This window comes from Colias eurytheme, chromosome 13 (assembly GCF_061535395.1).
Source record: "Colias eurytheme isolate Ceu_HAF_F1 chromosome 13, ilColEury1 Martin Lab GWU primary, whole genome shotgun sequence".
NCBI classification, from domain to species: domain Eukaryota; kingdom Metazoa; phylum Arthropoda; class Insecta; order Lepidoptera; family Pieridae; genus Colias; species Colias eurytheme.
Genome location: NC_142992.1, coordinates 8,030,156 through 8,048,292, shown reverse-complemented (window position 1 = coordinate 8,048,292; position 18,137 = coordinate 8,030,156). Strand labels below are relative to the sequence as shown.

Here is an 18,137-nt window from a genome sequence, read left to right as displayed (position 1 = left end):
AAATCTATTTCGAATAATAAAACTTAGAAATTCAAATAGAGCGCCCTTTAATATTGCTAGCTATATTTTTATTTTTTATAGTTACCTACCAAAAAAACTAGAATAGCGAAGGGACCAATGACGCAAAAAGGCGCCAAATCACCCCGATTGCCGACCCACAGCGCAATGTGCTGCGGGTGCCCTACATTTTAGGGTTCTCTGTTCTATGGGTGAAATACTTACCCGAAACTTGCTATACGTTGCTCGCCCCCGCGCGGCGTCGCGGTCGTTCTGCAGTTCGGCTTGACGCAGGACAAAACTAAAAAAATCTCATGTGTCTCTGGAATAGTGCAGCTACAGCTACTGCAGATGAACGAGTTTTCAAATTAAGTTTTTTATCAGACAACAAAATAATATTATTTAAGTATACTTAAATAAAATTAATAGCAGCTGAATATAAAATTAAGATATTAAGTACTTGTAAATAAAAGATAAGCTTACATATATTATTTTGATCCCTTCTCTTACTCTATATTTTTTAATCTTAGGTAGGGTAACTACTTAGCTATTCAAGAACTTAATAATATAAAGTATATAATATATATCAAAATCAGTGAGTGAATATATGTATTTTTATAAGACAGTACGGAACCATCTTTTTTATATTGTAGATTGTATTATTTTTTCGTTACACTTTGAAGGGATCACAAACCTATTGCGACGCCTTACGGCGTTCCCTATACTTCTTCCTTTCACGTTCACAATACAATATACAGTATTAGCCGTAAACTATTAATAAACAATTGAACTAAATAGGTACGTTACGGTTATTTCTCAGGATACGACTTAAAAGGGTTTTTTTTCCTCAAGTTGTGACAGTGTTAATAATTTAACGGCTTTTTTGAAAAGGGAACGATGCATAATGTGAGCAATCTTATTTTCCATCCTAATATAATTAATAATTATGCGTAATTGGTGGGAAAAAGAGAGTCAGTAACTAACTGACGCATATTTTGAGAGGTGTAGACTAGGGCCAAAACGATTTATAGGTTGAAACTCAATAGTCAATACCTACCTAACTACTTCCGACTGATATAAAAAAATCTAAAGTAAAAATTTGAACTGAACACTGAACGGATTTTATTTGCTCTTGGCAGTAATGTAGCTATTGTACCTACCAGAATAACACATAAGATTTAGAAACTTGAATTTTTACGAGGGTTAGCACATGGTTAGCACTTAGCAATTAAGCATAGTATTAAGTACCTACCTATGTTTTTATCTATGTACCTATATATTTTTTTTTGGTTGATCAGAGAGTTTATATTATTGCTATAGCAGCAGTTTTCACCACACATAACCGAAATCCTATTTCATGTAATTTACTTAAATAGGTAACTAGGTACTTATCTAGTAATTATATTTAGTTATTAATTTTTATTCATGGCACGAAATCACAAAAGTATATTATACATACTAGGTAGTTGGGTACCTACTTATTAAATCTTTCGTATTCAGAAACAAAAATTTTATATTACATATGCAGGGTGTCCCACTATTGGTATAAGTACTAAGCGCGAAGGGACTTGTAGTTTTGCATACACTGATCACGTAAAAAATACTCAAGCTCATAGCTCAATAACCATCCATTTTTGACCCCTGGTTAACTGGACTTATTTGTTGCAAATGACCTCTAGTATAACCCCTTTGAAGGATCACGTCGAATTACCAGTCACCCTGTATAATATCTAATAAGAACTAATATAACATAATCGTTTATTTATATGTGGTTTCTGAATAACTCTAAAGTCTAAATAATTTATTATCCATTTACCTACTCGGTAACTATCTGTAGAAATACAATTATTGTAAAGCCAGAGTAAGTACCTTAGTAGGTATAAGTAGATGCTTACAAAATTCCAAATGTTAATTAAATGAAATGTCCATTAAGATGTTAAACATATAAAATTTATTATAAATCGATAGAATCGAACAAAGCTTGACTACATAGAGATATATTGTGACCGATTTTTATTGGTAAATCCAAAAAGTGTTATCGTTCACCTCTTATATCGCTGTATTAAGAAAATATGTGGATCTGGAATGTATTTTATTACTAGTTCCATAAGTACTACATCCTTATTGAAACGAAATAAACACTATTTCTCAAGTCCCTTGGAAATATCAAATGGTAAACAAACGCATCCACAAACGCTGTTTTATTGGCATCCCTTTCACTCTGACATTTGCCGCGCTTTTTAAGTTTTCGTATACACGTTGGCGGCATTTAAAATTTGGCGCGAGGTAATTTTGTCAAAGGCCGCTATGGGAAACCTATCAGGAGACTAGGCCAAATTTTGACATACTTATTAAATGAAAGTAATTGAGATATGTAGACAAAAAATTTATTTGCGTCAAAATTGATTCGTATTACAAAAAACATGTTGTATTTTGTCTTATTTTCGTGATAAAACGCTTAAATTTATTTTAGAAGGCAAAGTATGGGAAAAATCTCTATAGTGAACTTTAGTCCTTATCCCTAGGTGATAAATGCTAAATTAGAACGTGCTCGAGGTTGGATACGTCACGGATATACGTAGTACAAGATGCTTGCTAACGTTGGTGCTATTGGCAGCAATGAATAATTCGACCAATCAGAGCGTAGATAGATGGCGCTGTGGTAGCGACGCGAGGTGCCCCAAGCTCGCTAGCTCTAGGAACATTGCTTCGAGCTCCATACATTTTCTTTCGGTTCTCTACGTCTGCAGTTTGGTTGTGTACGAGTTCAAAAATTATTTCAAAATTTTCGCCATCAGGTAAGTCAAATCAATTTTCTTACTAAAGTTATGCATTTATCTAAGCATAGTTATGATATTGAAGGCGTATTTTGTAAAAATAAGCTTTTTTCCACGTTGGAATTCTGAGTCAAACATGGCTATATGCTTCGTCGTACTTTCTGTACTACGCGTGGGTATGAGAAAGGACGCCCTATTTTTGATAATTTATTTCTCGGATCTTTTCCATTGAACGACTGAAACAGTTCTTCTACAAGTTAAAGATTAATAATTTGGCGATGATATAGTAATTATGTCATGTTTTGTAAATGCGTATTTTCAACACAATACGTGAAAACAAAATGGCTCGTTCGACCCAAGCGTAGGCCACTGAACTCGTTATATGGGGCGATAACTATTTTTGTTAATTATTACATCAATTATTGATTACATTATGCTTATAATGCTAAGAATGGATTATAAAAGCGATTTATGTAATTTATTTCATGGTAGATGTGCTGAAAATAGGTTTCCCGCCAAAAGTGTGCTCTAGAGAACGCCTAGGTCCGATATGGACGCTTTGAATCGGTTGCAGCATGGCCCGCATAACCTGTTGCCGCGCATTTTCGTAGCCTTTAGTAATATTGTGTGATTATTTACAGGAAAAAAAATAAAATGTCGGACAAGCCGAAGCGTCCCATGTCAGCATACATGCTATGGCTGAACAGTGCAAGGGAACAGATTAAAGCCGATAATCCCGGACTCAAAGTCACCGAAATTGCTAAAAAAGGAGGCGAAATATGGAGGGCTATGAAGGACAAGAGTGTAAGTTTATTATTTTGTTTTTTTATTAGCTATTTTACACGAAATGTATTTTCGTTAATTAGGTACTTATATTATTTGTATTTATATTGTGTAATTTTATCTTGTCTTCATTAGGAATGGGAAGAAAAAGCTGCTCAAGCAAAAGAACAGTACACAAAAGATTTAGAATCATTTAACGCCAATGGAGGTGGTGGTGAAGGTGGTGGCGGCGGCAAGAAGGCACAGAAGCGAGGCAAGAAGGGAAAGAAGGCATCACCTGCCGTAAGTGAACGGATAACAATGATATATTTGTTTTGAGTATAAAAAATTCCATATTTTTATGTTAGTGTAAATATGAAATGTCATGTGTAAATTAGTGTCCAAGGTTGAGGTTTACAGTTAGCATTTCTTGAACATCTATAACTGGTTTGATTAAATTATCTCTAAAGTACATTAAAGCTAGTTTATTATCAATTTTAAATCAATTAAATGTCTATACAGTTATAATTTTACTCAATATAAATTTGTCAACAGAAGGCCAAGAAGAAGAAGGAAGAGTCTGAAGATGAAGACGGTGGTGATGATGATGAAGAAGAAAGCGAATGATCTCCCAAAACAATGCATTTCTGTTCATATTGAATAATTTACTCGGACTTAATTTATTACATAATGTATAACTGACTTTCCAAAGTCTGTATTACATTCACACAAATTTTTTGGCCTCTTTTTTTAGAGATTTATTATGAATGATGCAATTTTTTTCAATATGTATTATAATTTGGTCAATATGATACGATTTGTTGATAATTTTGACAATGTTATTTACTACTTTAATAACATTATTTCTAGTATTGAATAGGTTTAAGAGTGCAGAATTTGGAAAGAATCAGCGCAGGCTAAGGTCTAGATTTCTAAGCCTCGAAAAAAATAATGTATAAGTGTTAGTATGTATCAAATGGGGAATTGTACAGTTAGCCCTCCCTCGTTAAGTTCGCTGTGACCGGATGCTCACCTTTGATATGTACCTTGAATGGTTTCATCAAAACTATGTCTTCTACCTTTCATTCTGCAGTAAAAGCTGTGCTTTGCCATAATTTTTTTTTGCTATATATAATTTACTTTGTGTGTCAGAGACATAAGTTTTGGTTAAACTGTATCAACATGTAAAATTAGAGACAATTTCATTAACGATGGCTTATTGTTAATTAAAACCTACCTCTGTCATTGTAAATTTCAATACTAATAATGGTACCAAACTTAAGCTAAGAACTTCTCGGAAATTGTCACCGAGTTGAGCAATTTAAATAATTTAGGAAATTGATGTGTATGTTGTATTTTTAGTTAGTTTAGGTAGGTTTCAATGTGATTAGTCTCTCAAATTTTACATTTGTGTTATTTTGTAAATGAGAATAGCATTCCTCATGTCAATATGGATTTTACATGTTCAATAAAGTAATTTCATATAAAATTATTTTAGAATTTGATTTTCATTTCGCCTCAGTAAACATTAATTTTTTCGTAATAAAATATTTAAGTGATTGGTATTGTTAACACGTGTAGTCAAAGAAACGTTATCAATATCATGACTGATAATGCAAATCGTTATAGTATGCGATAACAAGAGACTACTATATAAACTAACATGATAATGTTATTCGAAAATATAGGTACACTACATTGAGCATGGTTGTTAGGTACGTTGTCAGGGACTATATTGATCCGATTTCAGACAATGACGCCTACGATAAAGCTCGATTTAAAATATCATGCTTGGCTTGTCATGTGGCATGAACGTTTAAGGTAGAGTGCGTTTCACGAAAGAGTTCCCCTGCCGTTATGTTGGCTTACCTGACTGTCAAAAACGAAAATATTTTTTTTTTATCAAAAATGACAGAGAAAATATTCTCCTTTCTAGGCAGCCGACCCCGTAAGATACGGGATAAGGGAAAGAAAGGAGAATATTTTCTCTGTCATTTTTGATTAAAAAAAAAATATTTTCGTTTTTGACAGTCAGGTATGCCAGCCAACATAACGGCAGGGGAACTCTTTCGTGACGCACTCTCGAAAGTAGGTACAGTACGCGCGGCGAGAGTTTGGCTTTGACCTTCGGGTGGAAGGGATTACTGAGCAATGCACACAATACTTTTCCCCGCTAATTCCCCGTTGATATAACGCAATTCATTAAAGAAACGAATCTTTAATGGCAGCGCTTATCATTCCCTCTCGCTTAAACACCGCCGTACGGCATGCAAAAAAAATGGAAAAATAAAATCACTAAAATGTATTTGATTTTCTCTATAATAGTTTTTATCATAAATTTACAATGAAAATTATGCATTTGCGAAAGTAAATAATGTTTCATTGGAATTTGACAAAATTGAAAATATGTTCCTTGGGATGGTTATTGGTAGGGATGTAACTAGGGATGTAACGATACATGATTTTGCCGATACGATACCGATACCGATATTTGTAGTAATGTATCGGCGATACCGATACCGATACCGATATCGATAGCTTGGTAGAAAAATAAATAGTGAATTATGCATAAAAAGTTACCAACATTTAACAGAGACAACTGTTAATCGTATTCTTTTAAATAAAAATGCCAAATCAAAAAACAACAAAACCATTTATTTTAGTATTATAATTTTACAAAGTCAGTTAAACTTTAAGTAATACACATACAATCAGTACCTAATAAAAGTTTACTATTGGTAGTGTTTTTTCAGAAAACAAAGTGCGCACGCGCGGGCGGCCTCCCGCATCGTTCATTTGGCGCGGGTTTTTGAATTTTTTGATATCAAAAAAATTGGTTGTTTGTAAAGTAGGTTTGCGATCGAGATGTTTACGTGATAACATAATGCAGTGGCAGCGCTCGAGATGAGACGGGAGATCGGTCCGTCTCTCTCTCGTTATACCTGCGATCGCGCTCGTGAGGTTTTGGTGTGACACAAGTTTATGAACATGTCACCCGACTAAAACGATTTTAAAAACGTTATCACGTTAAAAATTAAAAAAATTCAAAATTATCTATTTCTTTCCTTTATATAAACAAATTTGTGATTGGAACACTCCTAGTAAGCAAATAAAATGCTTGTGTCAGGAGGTTCCGCTCTTCCTTAACACTATTACAGAAACAGAAATAAAACAATATGAATGAATACAATGCAAAAACATAAAAGAAAAGAAAGAATTTAATAAAAAAATATCGGTATCGGTTGATTTACTATCGGCGATACCGATATATCGGCTTGCCGATTATATCGGCCGATATATCGGTATCGGTATCGGTATCGTTACATCCCTAGATGTAACGATACCGATACCGATATATCGGCCGATATATCGGCAAGCCGATATATCGGTATCGCCGATAATAAATCAACCGATACCGATATTTTTTTATTAAATTCTTTCTTTTCTTTTATGTTTTTGCATTGTATTCATTCATATTGTTTTATTTCTGTTTCTGTAATAGTGTTAAGGAAGAGCGGAACCTCCTGACACAAGCATTTTATTTGCTTACTAGGAGTGTTCCAATCACAAATTTGTTTAAGTAAAGGAAAGAAATAAATAATTTTGAATTTTTTTAATTTTTAACGTGATAACGTTTTTAAAATCGTTTTACATGTGGTCGGGTCGGGTGACATGTTCATAAACTTGTGTCACACCAAAACCTCACGAGCGCGATCGCAGGTATAACGAGAGAGAGACGGACCGATCTCCCGTTTCATCTCGAGCGCTGCCACTGCATTATGTTATCACGTAAACATCTCGATCGTAAACCTACTTTACAAACAACCAATTTTTTTGATATCAAATAATTCAAAAACCCGCGCCCAATGAACGATGCGGGAGGCCGCCCGCGCGTGCGCACTTTGTTTTCTGAAAAAACTCTACCAATAGTAAACTTTTATTAGGTACTGATTGTATGTGTATTACTTAAAGTTTAACTGACTTCGTAAAATAGTAATACTAAAATAAATGGTTTTGTTGTTTTTTGATTTGGCATTTTTATTTAAAAGAATACAATTAACAGTTGTCTCTGTTAAATGTTGGTAACTTTTTATGCATAATTCACTATTTATTTTTCTACCAAGCCATCGATATCGGTATCGGTATCGGTATCGCCGATACATTACTACAAATATCGGTATCGGTATCGTATCGGCAAAATCATGTATCGTTACATCCCTAGTTATTGGGGATTTTGTTACATTCTGTATACGTAAATATGATAATTCATATAAATACAAAAAAGTTTGTCAACAAACAATTTGAAATAATAAAATAATTATCCATTTACGTTATTTTTATTTTCTTATTTGCTGACCCTACCATACGTCAGTGTCAGCTGTAGGCTTTGGCCGTTTGGCCGCCATCGAAGTTTCGTTTCTTTAATGAAACGCAATATACCTACCCAATTTCTGATATCTGCGCAATAACGGTCAATGCCAAACTCTCGTCGCGCGATCTGTACCTATTTTTCAGTGAAGATCCACTGAGTTACTATAAATATGTATCTCTAAAGATTATTACGATTTATATTCGTATTTTGCTCAACTGTACAGACATTTTAGAAGATCAAGAAAATTGCAGCAATACAAATGAGGTTAAAATGACCTTGTTTGTGAATTTTATTGATTAATACTGACTTCGAATACTTTAATTCTGAATTCTGTTCTCAAAACTTTAGTATTTTAAACAAACCCATATAACAAAATTAAATTACATAATATGAGTCCAATAATTGTGTTTTACACACACAAAACTCAAATTCGTACTTTCTGGATAAGATGTGAAATAAGCAATCGATTTATTTTTGTTATTACAAAATAGTGATTTTAGGTTAGAAAAATAACCAAGATGTTATTAATTTCTATGCACGACATCGATTTGGCTAAGGATATGGCGTGCATTATTGTGATTATTTTAAAGCATTTTTCTGACAAATTAGCTTGCCATTGTGCTTGCCACTTGCTTGCCATATTGCCGTTAAAAAAAAATAATGTAGGTACAATAGATTATAGATTTTTAACTGTCAATTTTTAAATGTCAATTGAATTTGACAACCACGATTCTTCCGTCAATCAACTTAATCAAACCAAATGCAAACAAACGCTGAAAATAATATAAATATCTTTTTAAATGGTATATATAAATACCACGCCGAAAACCTAAAGATTTTAGTTTTGTTATGAGTATTGTTGAAATAATTACAAAAAATCCATACTTATTTCTTTATTTCAATTCAATATTATTCGATAATATACGAGATGTTCTAACTTCTATCACAAGTTTAAATATCTGTTTACAATGACTATGTCTGGTGACGGTATTGCTGGAGGCTCACAAGTTGTCCTCGTCACGGGAGGATATGACCATACTATAAAGCTATGGCAAGCACACAGCGGCGTGTGTTTAAGGACTATGCAACATCCTGACTCGGTAAGATTGGGACATATCTACATTCTACAGGTCATAATAATGCTGATAGTATAGTAAATAGTCTTGGTAATATGATTATGATTATAATCAATGTAAATTTCAGCAAGTCAACGATTTAGAAATCAACCCTAGTGGTCAAATGGTGGCAGCATGTGGTTATCAGCATATAAGAATGTACGATTTAGCCAGCGCCAACCCTGACCCTGTTATGAACTTTGAGGGCGTCACAAAGAATGTTTCACGAGTTGGATTTCAGGTAATTCTCATTATGCGCTACCATCATTTTAGTTTCTTTAGAAATGGCGTAAGTATACATATTTTGTACACATTTGTATATATTAATTATAATATACACCATTCAAGGGAGTAATACTTTTTAAACCATCATTTTATAGATCATCCTAATTTTTAATTGAAAAATTTTCAGGAAAATGGTCAATGGATGTACACAGGTGGAGAAGATTGTACAGCTAGAATCTGGGATTTGAGGTAAAACTTTCTAGTGAAGTTGTTTATGTAAAAAAAAATACTAGACTAATATCAAGTCAATTATGTCTACGTTAATAATAAAATGTTATCTGTATAAATTAAAAAATATCTTTCTTCATTCATCAACATTCCTATTCACATATTGTGAGTATTAAAAATGGTTTTTCAATGTTTCAGAGCTGGTAGACAGTTCCAATGCCAGAGGATATTCCAAGTGCCTGCTCCAGTGAATGCAGTTGTATTACATCCAGACCAGTCTCAGATTATGGTCGGAGGACAAACTGGGATTATACACATTTGGGACCTGAAGACTGATCATAATGAACAACTAGTATGTATAAAATATCTTGTTATTATAATGTAGTTATATTATTAACACCTTTAACAACACACATTTAGGATAAAAATTTTTTGTCCTTAGAGTTTATATTCAATGAAAGTAGGTTATATTGGTTATTCTTATTGGTTTTAATAATTTGAAACTGTTAACACAGAATACTGTTTATAATTGATTGAATAATAAACAGTGAGATATAAGCCTTGTCTGAATTAATTTTTCCAAATTTTAGTATTTATTGTGTAAATTTTGTAAGGTCATTAGCACTTGTCACATTATAGGTATTGCTTTACAGATTCCAGAAGCGGAAGCATCCATCCAAGACATAGCGATCGATCCATCAGGCAAATTAATGGCCGCTGTGAACAACAAGGGCAGCTGCTACGTGTGGGCGCTGGACGGCTCGCCCGCCCGCCCCGTGCCGCGCAAGCACCTCGTCGCGCACCACAAGTACGCGCTGCGGTGCAAGTTCAGCGCGGACTCCTCGTGAGTACACGTGTGCTATCCGTAGTACATGCACAACAAGGGTAGCTGCTATATGTAGACGTGATATATGTACATAAATATAAAAAAACAAAAGCACAAGAATTTTGTGGCCCATGTGCGCACATTAACTCTGTGTTAATGTGCGCACATGGGCCACAAAATTCTATAGATGACATGTTACATTAAAAGTTGAAATAAAACACTGTTGTGGTTGTTTTGTCACTCCTTTCTTACATACACCTAAAATTTAAATTTGTGATAAAATTTTAAAAATAAATGAATGTATAAAAATGACGTGAGATCCTTGCTATAGAATATATAACGTCACATATTCAAACTCTTACAGCATGCTAGTGACAACATCGGGCGACTGCTCCGCGCGGGTGTGGCGCACCCGGGACTGGTCGCTGGCGCGCGAGCTGCGACACGACACGCAGCGCTGGGTGTGGGACGCCGCGTTCACTATCGACTCGCGGTATCTGTTCACCGGTAAATATACACAGTTTTTTGACGTGACAACGTCTTATAATTCGATAGAGCCGGCTGCACGCACGAAAAACGTGACTCATGCGGCGTTACCTCGCTCTGAGGCGTTCCATGTAAGGCTTGAAGTGCAAACGAGAGCGTGGAACGAGCGACAAAGAAGCACAGTCGGACGTTGTAACGTTCAACTATCGTCAGTAAACCGACTTTACAGACAACCAATTTTTTTCTACGACTGTAACACTGTAGTGCAGCTTATCATATTCAATTATTACTTTTTAAGTCGTAGTAGGAGTATTTAAAACTAACTGTGCCCCGCGGTTTTAGCCGCATGTCTCGGCACGTGACAGACATGCGGCTAAAACCGCGTTTAGCATCATGTCTTAGCGTGATGATATATGGGCTATCTAACACCGAAAGAATTTTTCAAATCGGACCCGTAGTTCCTGAGATTAGCACGGTCAAACAAACAAATAAACTCGTCAGCTTTATAATATTAGCATAGATTTTCACATGGACGCCATTGTTACAAATTAAATTACAATAGACTTAAAAAAAAGAATCATCAATAGTTATTCTTCCAGGGGAAAGTTCTGAAATAACAAACATAAAAATACCATCGAAATGAACCTCCTCCTGTTTTAACTGCATATAACGTAAAAGTCAATGAATTTCATCTAAAATCTTGCTGACATTCAAGTTCATAATTAATATTAAATAAATATTAATAATTTCGGTTTTCCAGGCTCGTCAGACAGCTACGCGCGACTATGGGACCTCGAGAAAGGCACTCTAGAGCGAGAGTACTGCGGACATCAGAAACCCATCACGGCCCTCGCTTTTCGTGATCAACCCGTTTAAATATAATTTAAACGTTTTTTGTACCTCAGTTGAATGTAAAACATATTATATTTTAAAAGAATACTTACCGTGTTTGTACCAATTTTGGATTCGTTAGGTTTGCAAAAATTTTAAATAAAAAATATGATTTATCATATTGGGTTTTTAGAGGAAAAATTTTAAGCAAAGTAATATTTATGCATTACGCTACTTTTTATTTTGACAGCATTCTTATGTACAAATAACGATACGGCTGTTGAATGAAACTAAAAATATTGTTCAGGTTTCAAATATAGTGGGAAGAAGTTGTGTTCATGTTATTTTACCCATAGAAAATACGATCATTACTTTATGTATTGAGGATCGTCACTACTAGGTTAAGAAAACTCATAGTCTTAGATTATATTGACGATTTGTTCTTGCATTTATTGTATAAATATTTCATATCTAATGTAAATACTGTTTTTGTAATAAAGAACAACTTGACGATACAACAGCGTTTAATTTTTTAAACACACCAACATCTTTTAATGTAAACTAGGTACATAAAATTGGTTCCTGCTTTATATATCCTTATTAAATACACATTAAATAGTAGGGGAGCCCAGGATGCTAAATGTGGATTTACTCGAGCGTCACGGGAACCTATAAGAATTGGTAGATTAGACCATAGCGAGAAAAAAAGGTCCTATAATGTTTTCACTTTTAGCGGTGGGGAAGGGTTTTTTGATTTTTTTTAATTTAAAAAAGATAAAAATTGGCTTGGAAATACTCAAGCGCGTTAGATATTGATATTTTGCATGCTCCAGGACGTCACTGATAAAAAGTATACGTTAATCTGACGATTTAAGTGGCGATTTAATCGCTATGAAGAAAGGGTAAAAAATTAAAGTAATATTATTCGAGCGCGTCAGATTAATATATGGGGGGGTTAATTACAATATAAGAAGTCCCCATTTCGCTAATCTGACGATTCGAGCTCAACCTTAGGGAATTATGGATTATTCAAATTTTCCAGCGGGGCCCCTGAGCGCACCCACCAACCATAACTGCTCATATTGACTAGAGGTACTAATGAATAGCTAAGGTACCGTCCCTTATAGTAATCTGACGCGCTCGAGTAAATCCCAAAATCCCCCTCTTGGCCTCCCCTACTAAAATATGTGCATTTAAAAAGTAATATAAAAATGTAATGTAAATGTGTACAGTACATAAAAATATACTTACTCAAAGATTATTTAACTATGTTGAAGCATGCCATTGTCCATCGAATTGCTTACACGCGTTCAGACGCTTGCGTTCAAAGTGATATTCGACGAGCACAAGCATGTAAACATGTTATGTGTGCATGCGCCCGTGTTTATTTGTTTGTAGCGTAAGAACACGGGCTGCGGGACACTGCCATGCGTCTGAACGTACCATTTGTGGTACCTAATATTATAAATAACTGATTATAATTTACCTAGCGTAGCGAGATTGCCAACTTACAAGAGTTCGATTCTATCATTTATTTTTGAGATTGAGAGTGCAAATACGTCGTACTTAGTACTAATATAATATATTCGTACTCACTACGGAAAAAGAAGAGCCGACATAACTGCAATATTGCAGTTATGTGGCTCCATTTTCTGTGTAGTCGTGTGTTCCATATCGAATACCGATTACCCAACGTAACGGTTCCACATCGAATAGATCCAATTTACCTAGAAATACTGATTTAAATTTTAAGTAGTAGGCATGATACGAATCACAATTTTTCATCAGATGAAATAAGGCCCAGTTAAAGTAAGCTGTTGGTTCATGTGAAATTCTATCATTATATTTATGGTAAATTTTATCATGTTTGTGTTTGCGTTCACAATAGATGAGCAATGATCGACTTTTTTTGGGAATCTATACTTATAAAGATTTAAGAAGGTAATAAAAAGGTTAATTTAAATAAAACACATGTATAAGCAGATAATATATTTATTTTTAACATCTTTATACTAAGCATAAAACATCTCTGAATGTCTATTGCACTGTAGTCAGAACTTAATTTTTTATGTTGTACATAATAAATGCATCACTTTAATTTCTACACAACACCAATATTAGGACTCATAAAATCATCCTATTATATAATATACTCTTATACATAATACTGTATTCCAAGATCAAAATAAATTCTAATTAAGTCACACGGAATGTTCATAAATGCAATTTAGATTTTTGGACTAGAATCGACGTATAAAATTAAATCGAAGTACAAATAAAACTTAACCTATATTTATAATAAAACAGTCATTGTGTTTGTTCATTAAGTGAATCTTAAATACACAAAAATAAAAACATAAAGAAGCGGGAGGACTCATGCTATAACTTCTTATTTTTGTTGTTTTTTTTATTCTTTTTTTTTCAATCAATTGACAACCGATAGTTTGATATAAAAAAAATGATAAGCATGAGCTCTAGGTCAGAGCGTGTATGTCGACTATATATCGTCGAGTGGTAGTTGTTTGACTTCGCCCATCTCTGAGTACATATCGTCGTTACAAGTGTAGGTTATGACGAATTTTAGGTCAATTTGTGGTCGGTTTGGAGGCCTTGCAACTAACATGACTTGCGTTAGCGCGGGCGGCGGCAGGAACGGGTTGAAAGCTGGCAGGCTTGTACTCGAAGGTGTTAATAATCGCACCTTGCAACCCTGGATGAAATAATGTTTTAGTTAGAATAGGCCATAGACTAATTTTAGTCTGAAATAGTTACTATGATAAAAAATAATCGAAAAAGAAAATTACTATGTGTAAAAGACATTTTGTTGGAAAAATATAGTATTTAAATATGCTTCTCATTGATGCAACCACAGTTGCCACAAAAAAAATATTTTACTATTTTTCTGAATGACTGACTCTGATACAGTTAAATGCTTGTAAATTTTGCGTAAGGTATAACTTTTTAAAAATACAAGATAAATATAAAATTACCTTTGGAACAACAGCCTGAAACTTGTAATCCTCTATAGCAGCTTCATGTTTACTCCTAGTGGATACCACAATCACATTAACATCAGGCCTTGGCTTATCTTTACAAAAATGTAACACAACTGTTACTCCATCTTCTTCCTCAAACGCAGTTAATGGAGGCACTTTACTTGGATGCACACTTTGTAATGTCACATTTATATCTGATAGGGACTTTACTTCCTGTTTCACTTTTTCCTTTTGTTCCTCAACCATAGATATTTCTCTATTGTCTGTGGTGTTCGTATTTTCTAGAGGAATGCTTAAGTCTAGTATTTTGTCTAATGCACTGTTAGATTTTGTGTTATTATTCAGAATGTTTGATGGTGTTTCAGTTATATCCACCATTACATCATCATTTGGAGTTACGGAGTTAGTAGATTGAGCTACTGGTGATAATTTTGTGCTATCATCTTGTTTTTTTGTGAAGAAATCAAGATCAAGAAGAGCACTATTCCTTTGGGGGATTTCGTGTTTTGGTGATGTTTTTTCTAAAGCATTCATTGGGATCTTCTTGACTGATTTACTGAAATAAATATTAAAATTATTATTGAGAGAATAGAATACATACATAAATTAAATATAGAAATAATAAGAATTATAAGAAAAGGATAAAATAAAATAAATTTACAACAATATTTCCCAATAAGAAAAATATAGATCAATCATAAAATATAATATACTAACTGATTAAAATTATCAATTCTTTTGGCATTTTCTGGTAAAGACTGCTTCAGCAGTTGTTCTCCGAGGGAGTCCAATTCATTCCAACCTTCAACTACCTTTGACTTATCACCCAGTAGACTTGTGTCATCTTAAAACAGAAAGTAAATTTAAGCACATAAGTACATAATGAATAATCTATAATATAAAAATGAATCGCAAAATGTGTTGGTAAGCGCATAACTCGAGAACGGCTGAACCGATTTCGATAATTCTTTTTGTTATATTCCTTGAAGTACGAGGATGGTTTTTATGTAGAGAAAACGTAAATATGTACCACGGGCGAAGCCGGGGCGGACCGCTAGTATGTAAATATAACACATCAACAAAATCTATATTTTGTATTTTATATATAAAAAAAGTGAAGTCCCATGTCCCCTAGTGGGGTAAGGGGCAGATGTATGTACATCTGTTTCACTGATCGATCCGTATTCTATAAAATATCTAAAAATTTATGAAAAATTTTGTGATATTGTAAATGGAAGAATTATACCTCATTTCAAGATCTTTACAAACCATAAAAACAATTCATGTCTTTTCTTTATTTTTATTTCAAACATTAATTTTTCTAACCAAGGTGGAAACTGAGAGGATACTGTTCATCATTTCCTGTATGAAAACTATATTTTTTGTAAATTTTTGATTTGTTTTTTAAAGTTATTTAGTTGAGTTTAGTTTTAAAATTATTTATGAAGCATACCATTGTCCATTAAATTCACTGGTTTGAGCGGCTGGACCGTACCACCGCTATTGACACTCGAAAATATATCACCCAGCTCATCTATAACCTTATTTTCTACTTCATGCTCTCTCACAGTAGTTCCTCCCGCAAAGTCTAATAAACTCTCATTGTTTGTTGAAGTGTTTTGAGTTTTAACCCTGCTCTTCCTCTCTGCATTGAATTTGTTGTATTTTTCAAATACTTTATCTAGCACATCACTTGCGTGTAAAATATCGCCTGGAAACGAGATTTTAATTAATTTAAATACATAGACAATTTAATTAATTAATTAAAATAATAATAAGTTAGTTATGGTTACTATTTTAATTGAAATCAATAAGGATAAAAGTATAATGTACAAATGAGGAAAAACTTTACAAAAATATCTTTTAAACCATTATTACTGTAAAATAGTTATACATTATCAATGCTATAAAGCTGTAATAGTAACTTTAGTTTTAAAATAGATTTTATTAGTTTCCTCTTTTGGGTCAATGAGGAAAAATATTATTTTTTAATTTTTTTTAAATGATTATAGTTCATCTATAACAATTGTTTTAATTTGCAAAAATAAGTTATTTAGAATTCATTCTTATTAGATGAATGGAAACTATTGCAGTGTCCATGCTGTTGTCTATTAATAAATACAGATTACTGAATATTATATAGCTTGCTATATAAATTTATACAGATCACTTAGTAGATCTCAAGACAATTAATCATAAATTATCTATAAGAAGTTAGTCAAAAGTACCATAAACAATTAGTAACTTACTGAGATTTTCATCTTGCACCTCCGAGGCTGCCAGATGCTGTAATACAGGTCGTAATCTAGCGCAACTGGAGTATAGTTCATGGATGAGCTGCTCCTCATCAGCAGAGGCCTCCTCGGCATGGTCCAGCATGTCTCGCAGGAGATCTGCACTGTCTAGCGCCGCACTGACTTCCTGAGCTCGGCGACTGTTTGCTTCATTTCTCTTTTCTTCCTGTAAAAAAATACATTCATTATATGTAACTACAAATTTTTAAAAAATATAAATTTGTAATAGCTAGTTTATTTGTGCACATAAAGAAATAAAAATATAAAAATTACCTCTTTGACCATAGTTTTAATTAATCTATTTGCATGTTGTAGATCTTCAGGTTTCTTACTCTGTAAAAGTTTCTGCAGAAGCTTTGACTTTTCCTCATCTTCAAAAATAGCATTTTTAGCTCTAGGCCTTGAGGTTACAGCCACATCTTCAGGTGGAAGTGGCTGTGGTGTCTCTTTTATAACACCCTGATTTTTAAGCATATCATAAGCTACTTTAAATTTTGTCTCCTTTGGATACTCAATTGACCAAGCATGAAGTAGTTGAAGAACCTTTAACATCATAGAATATAATGGATATTGTATAAACTTTAATATACTGTAAAATAAAATGTGAACGCAAGAGAAAACTTACCCTGGTCCTAACTTCAGGTGCTGTTCTATCAGCTAAATATTTTGGCGATACTAATTTAATCATTTCATTTAAAAAGCGGAATTTGCCAATCTCAGCGTGAAAATTGGAATCGCTTTTACGCATACAGCGATCTAACATAGACAGTGCTAAAATTGCTTCTCTTGCGTTTTGTACGTGAATGCGAGATGCGAGAGCCTGAGCCGCAAGATGAGGACCTTCAGCAGCATCTCGCATTATTGCGCAGAACGCTTCTATCGCGGCTCCATCGGGTTGTGGTAAAGATTCATGAGTTGCTTTTACTAAGGATAAAAATTCATAATTATTCTATGAAAACATATTATTCTACACGACAGTTATAAAAATATTACTTACAAATCAAAGCTTCCAAGCTGGTAAGTGTAATATTCATTTTATATTTTATTTATTATTGTTGCTAAATCTAAATTTGTAATTACGGTCGATTTGTTATTTATTAAATTTGATGTCATATTTTTAAGCCATTCATTGACAATTGACAATTGATTTTTGACAACCACATTGACAACAATATCAAAGGCATAGACAATGAAAAATATCCAGGAGCAACACAGAACAGTAGTGAGG

General features: G+C 33.6%; 3 protein-coding genes across 4 annotated transcripts; 2 read left to right on the top strand and 1 right to left on the bottom strand.

Moving 5' to 3' along the window:
• Nucleotides 1-2,649: 2,649 nt before the first annotated feature.
• Nucleotides 2,650-5,028, top strand: LOC149903557 (high mobility group protein D-like). Of its 2 annotated transcripts, none has more exons than XM_090108739.1 (4): nucleotides 2,650-2,795; nucleotides 3,416-3,578; nucleotides 3,693-3,839; nucleotides 4,095-5,028. In XM_090108739.1, exons 2-4 carry the CDS (start codon nucleotides 3,429-3,431, stop codon nucleotides 4,161-4,163), a joined length of 366 nt encoding a protein of 121 aa, XP_089964865.1. In that variant the 5' UTR covers nucleotides 2,650-2,795; nucleotides 3,416-3,428; the 3' UTR covers nucleotides 4,164-5,028. The 2 variants fall into 2 exon arrangements, with proteins under 2 accessions (XP_089964865.1, XP_089964864.1); XM_090108738.1 differs by having other exon boundaries at nucleotides 4,092-5,028.
• Nucleotides 5,029-8,639: 3,611 nt separating this feature from the next.
• On the top strand, nucleotides 8,640-11,710 carry Lst8 (MTOR associated protein, LST8). Its single transcript, XM_090108658.1, has 7 exons — nucleotides 8,640-9,008; nucleotides 9,112-9,264; nucleotides 9,436-9,497; nucleotides 9,675-9,828; nucleotides 10,130-10,320; nucleotides 10,667-10,809; nucleotides 11,549-11,710. Exons 1-7 carry the CDS (start codon nucleotides 8,877-8,879, stop codon nucleotides 11,662-11,664), a joined length of 951 nt encoding a protein of 316 aa, XP_089964784.1. The 5' UTR covers nucleotides 8,640-8,876; the 3' UTR covers nucleotides 11,665-11,710.
• Nucleotides 11,711-13,595: 1,885 nt separating this feature from the next.
• Gga (ADP-ribosylation factor-binding protein Gga) lies at nucleotides 13,596-18,036 on the bottom strand. The gene is made up of 8 exons (XM_090109013.1): nucleotides 17,907-18,036; nucleotides 17,535-17,833; nucleotides 17,183-17,452; nucleotides 16,865-17,075; nucleotides 16,069-16,326; nucleotides 15,333-15,459; nucleotides 14,610-15,171; nucleotides 13,596-14,329 (listed from the first exon to the last, which is right to left on the bottom strand). Exons 1-8 carry the CDS (start codon nucleotides 17,941-17,943, stop codon nucleotides 14,117-14,119), a joined length of 1,977 nt encoding a protein of 658 aa, XP_089965139.1. The 5' UTR covers nucleotides 17,944-18,036; the 3' UTR covers nucleotides 13,596-14,116.
• Between the last annotated feature and the right edge of the window lie 101 nt (nucleotides 18,037-18,137).

Coding starts and splice junctions, on each gene's coding strand:
- LOC149903557 (XM_090108738.1), top strand. CDS start 3,429: ATGTCGGACAAGCCGAAGCGTCCCATGTCAGCATACATGCTATGGCTG. Junction 3,579..3,692: donor GGGCTATGAAGGACAAGAGT/GTAAGTTTATTA, acceptor TGTCTTCATTAG/GAATGGGAAGAAAAAGCTGC. Junction 3,840..4,091: donor GAAAGAAGGCATCACCTGCC/GTAAGTGAACGG, acceptor ATTTGTCAACAG/AAGGCCAAGAAGAAGAAGGA.
- Lst8 (XM_090108658.1), top strand. CDS start 8,877: ATGACTATGTCTGGTGACGGTATTGCTGGAGGCTCACAAGTTGTCCTC. Junction 9,498..9,674: donor GCTAGAATCTGGGATTTGAG/GTAAAACTTTCT, acceptor TCAATGTTTCAG/AGCTGGTAGACAGTTCCAAT. Junction 10,810..11,548: donor CTCGCGGTATCTGTTCACCG/GTAAATATACAC, acceptor TCGGTTTTCCAG/GCTCGTCAGACAGCTACGCG.
- Gga (XM_090109013.1), bottom strand. CDS start 17,943: ATGAATATTACACTTACCAGCTTGGAAGCTTTGATTT. Junction 17,453..17,534: donor CACCTGAAGTTAGGACCAGG/GTAAGTTTTCTC, acceptor ATGATGTTAAAG/GTTCTTCAACTACTTCATGC. Junction 16,327..16,864: donor GGTGCAAGATGAAAATCTCA/GTAAGTTACTAA, acceptor TCTCGTTTCCAG/GCGATATTTTACACGCAAGT.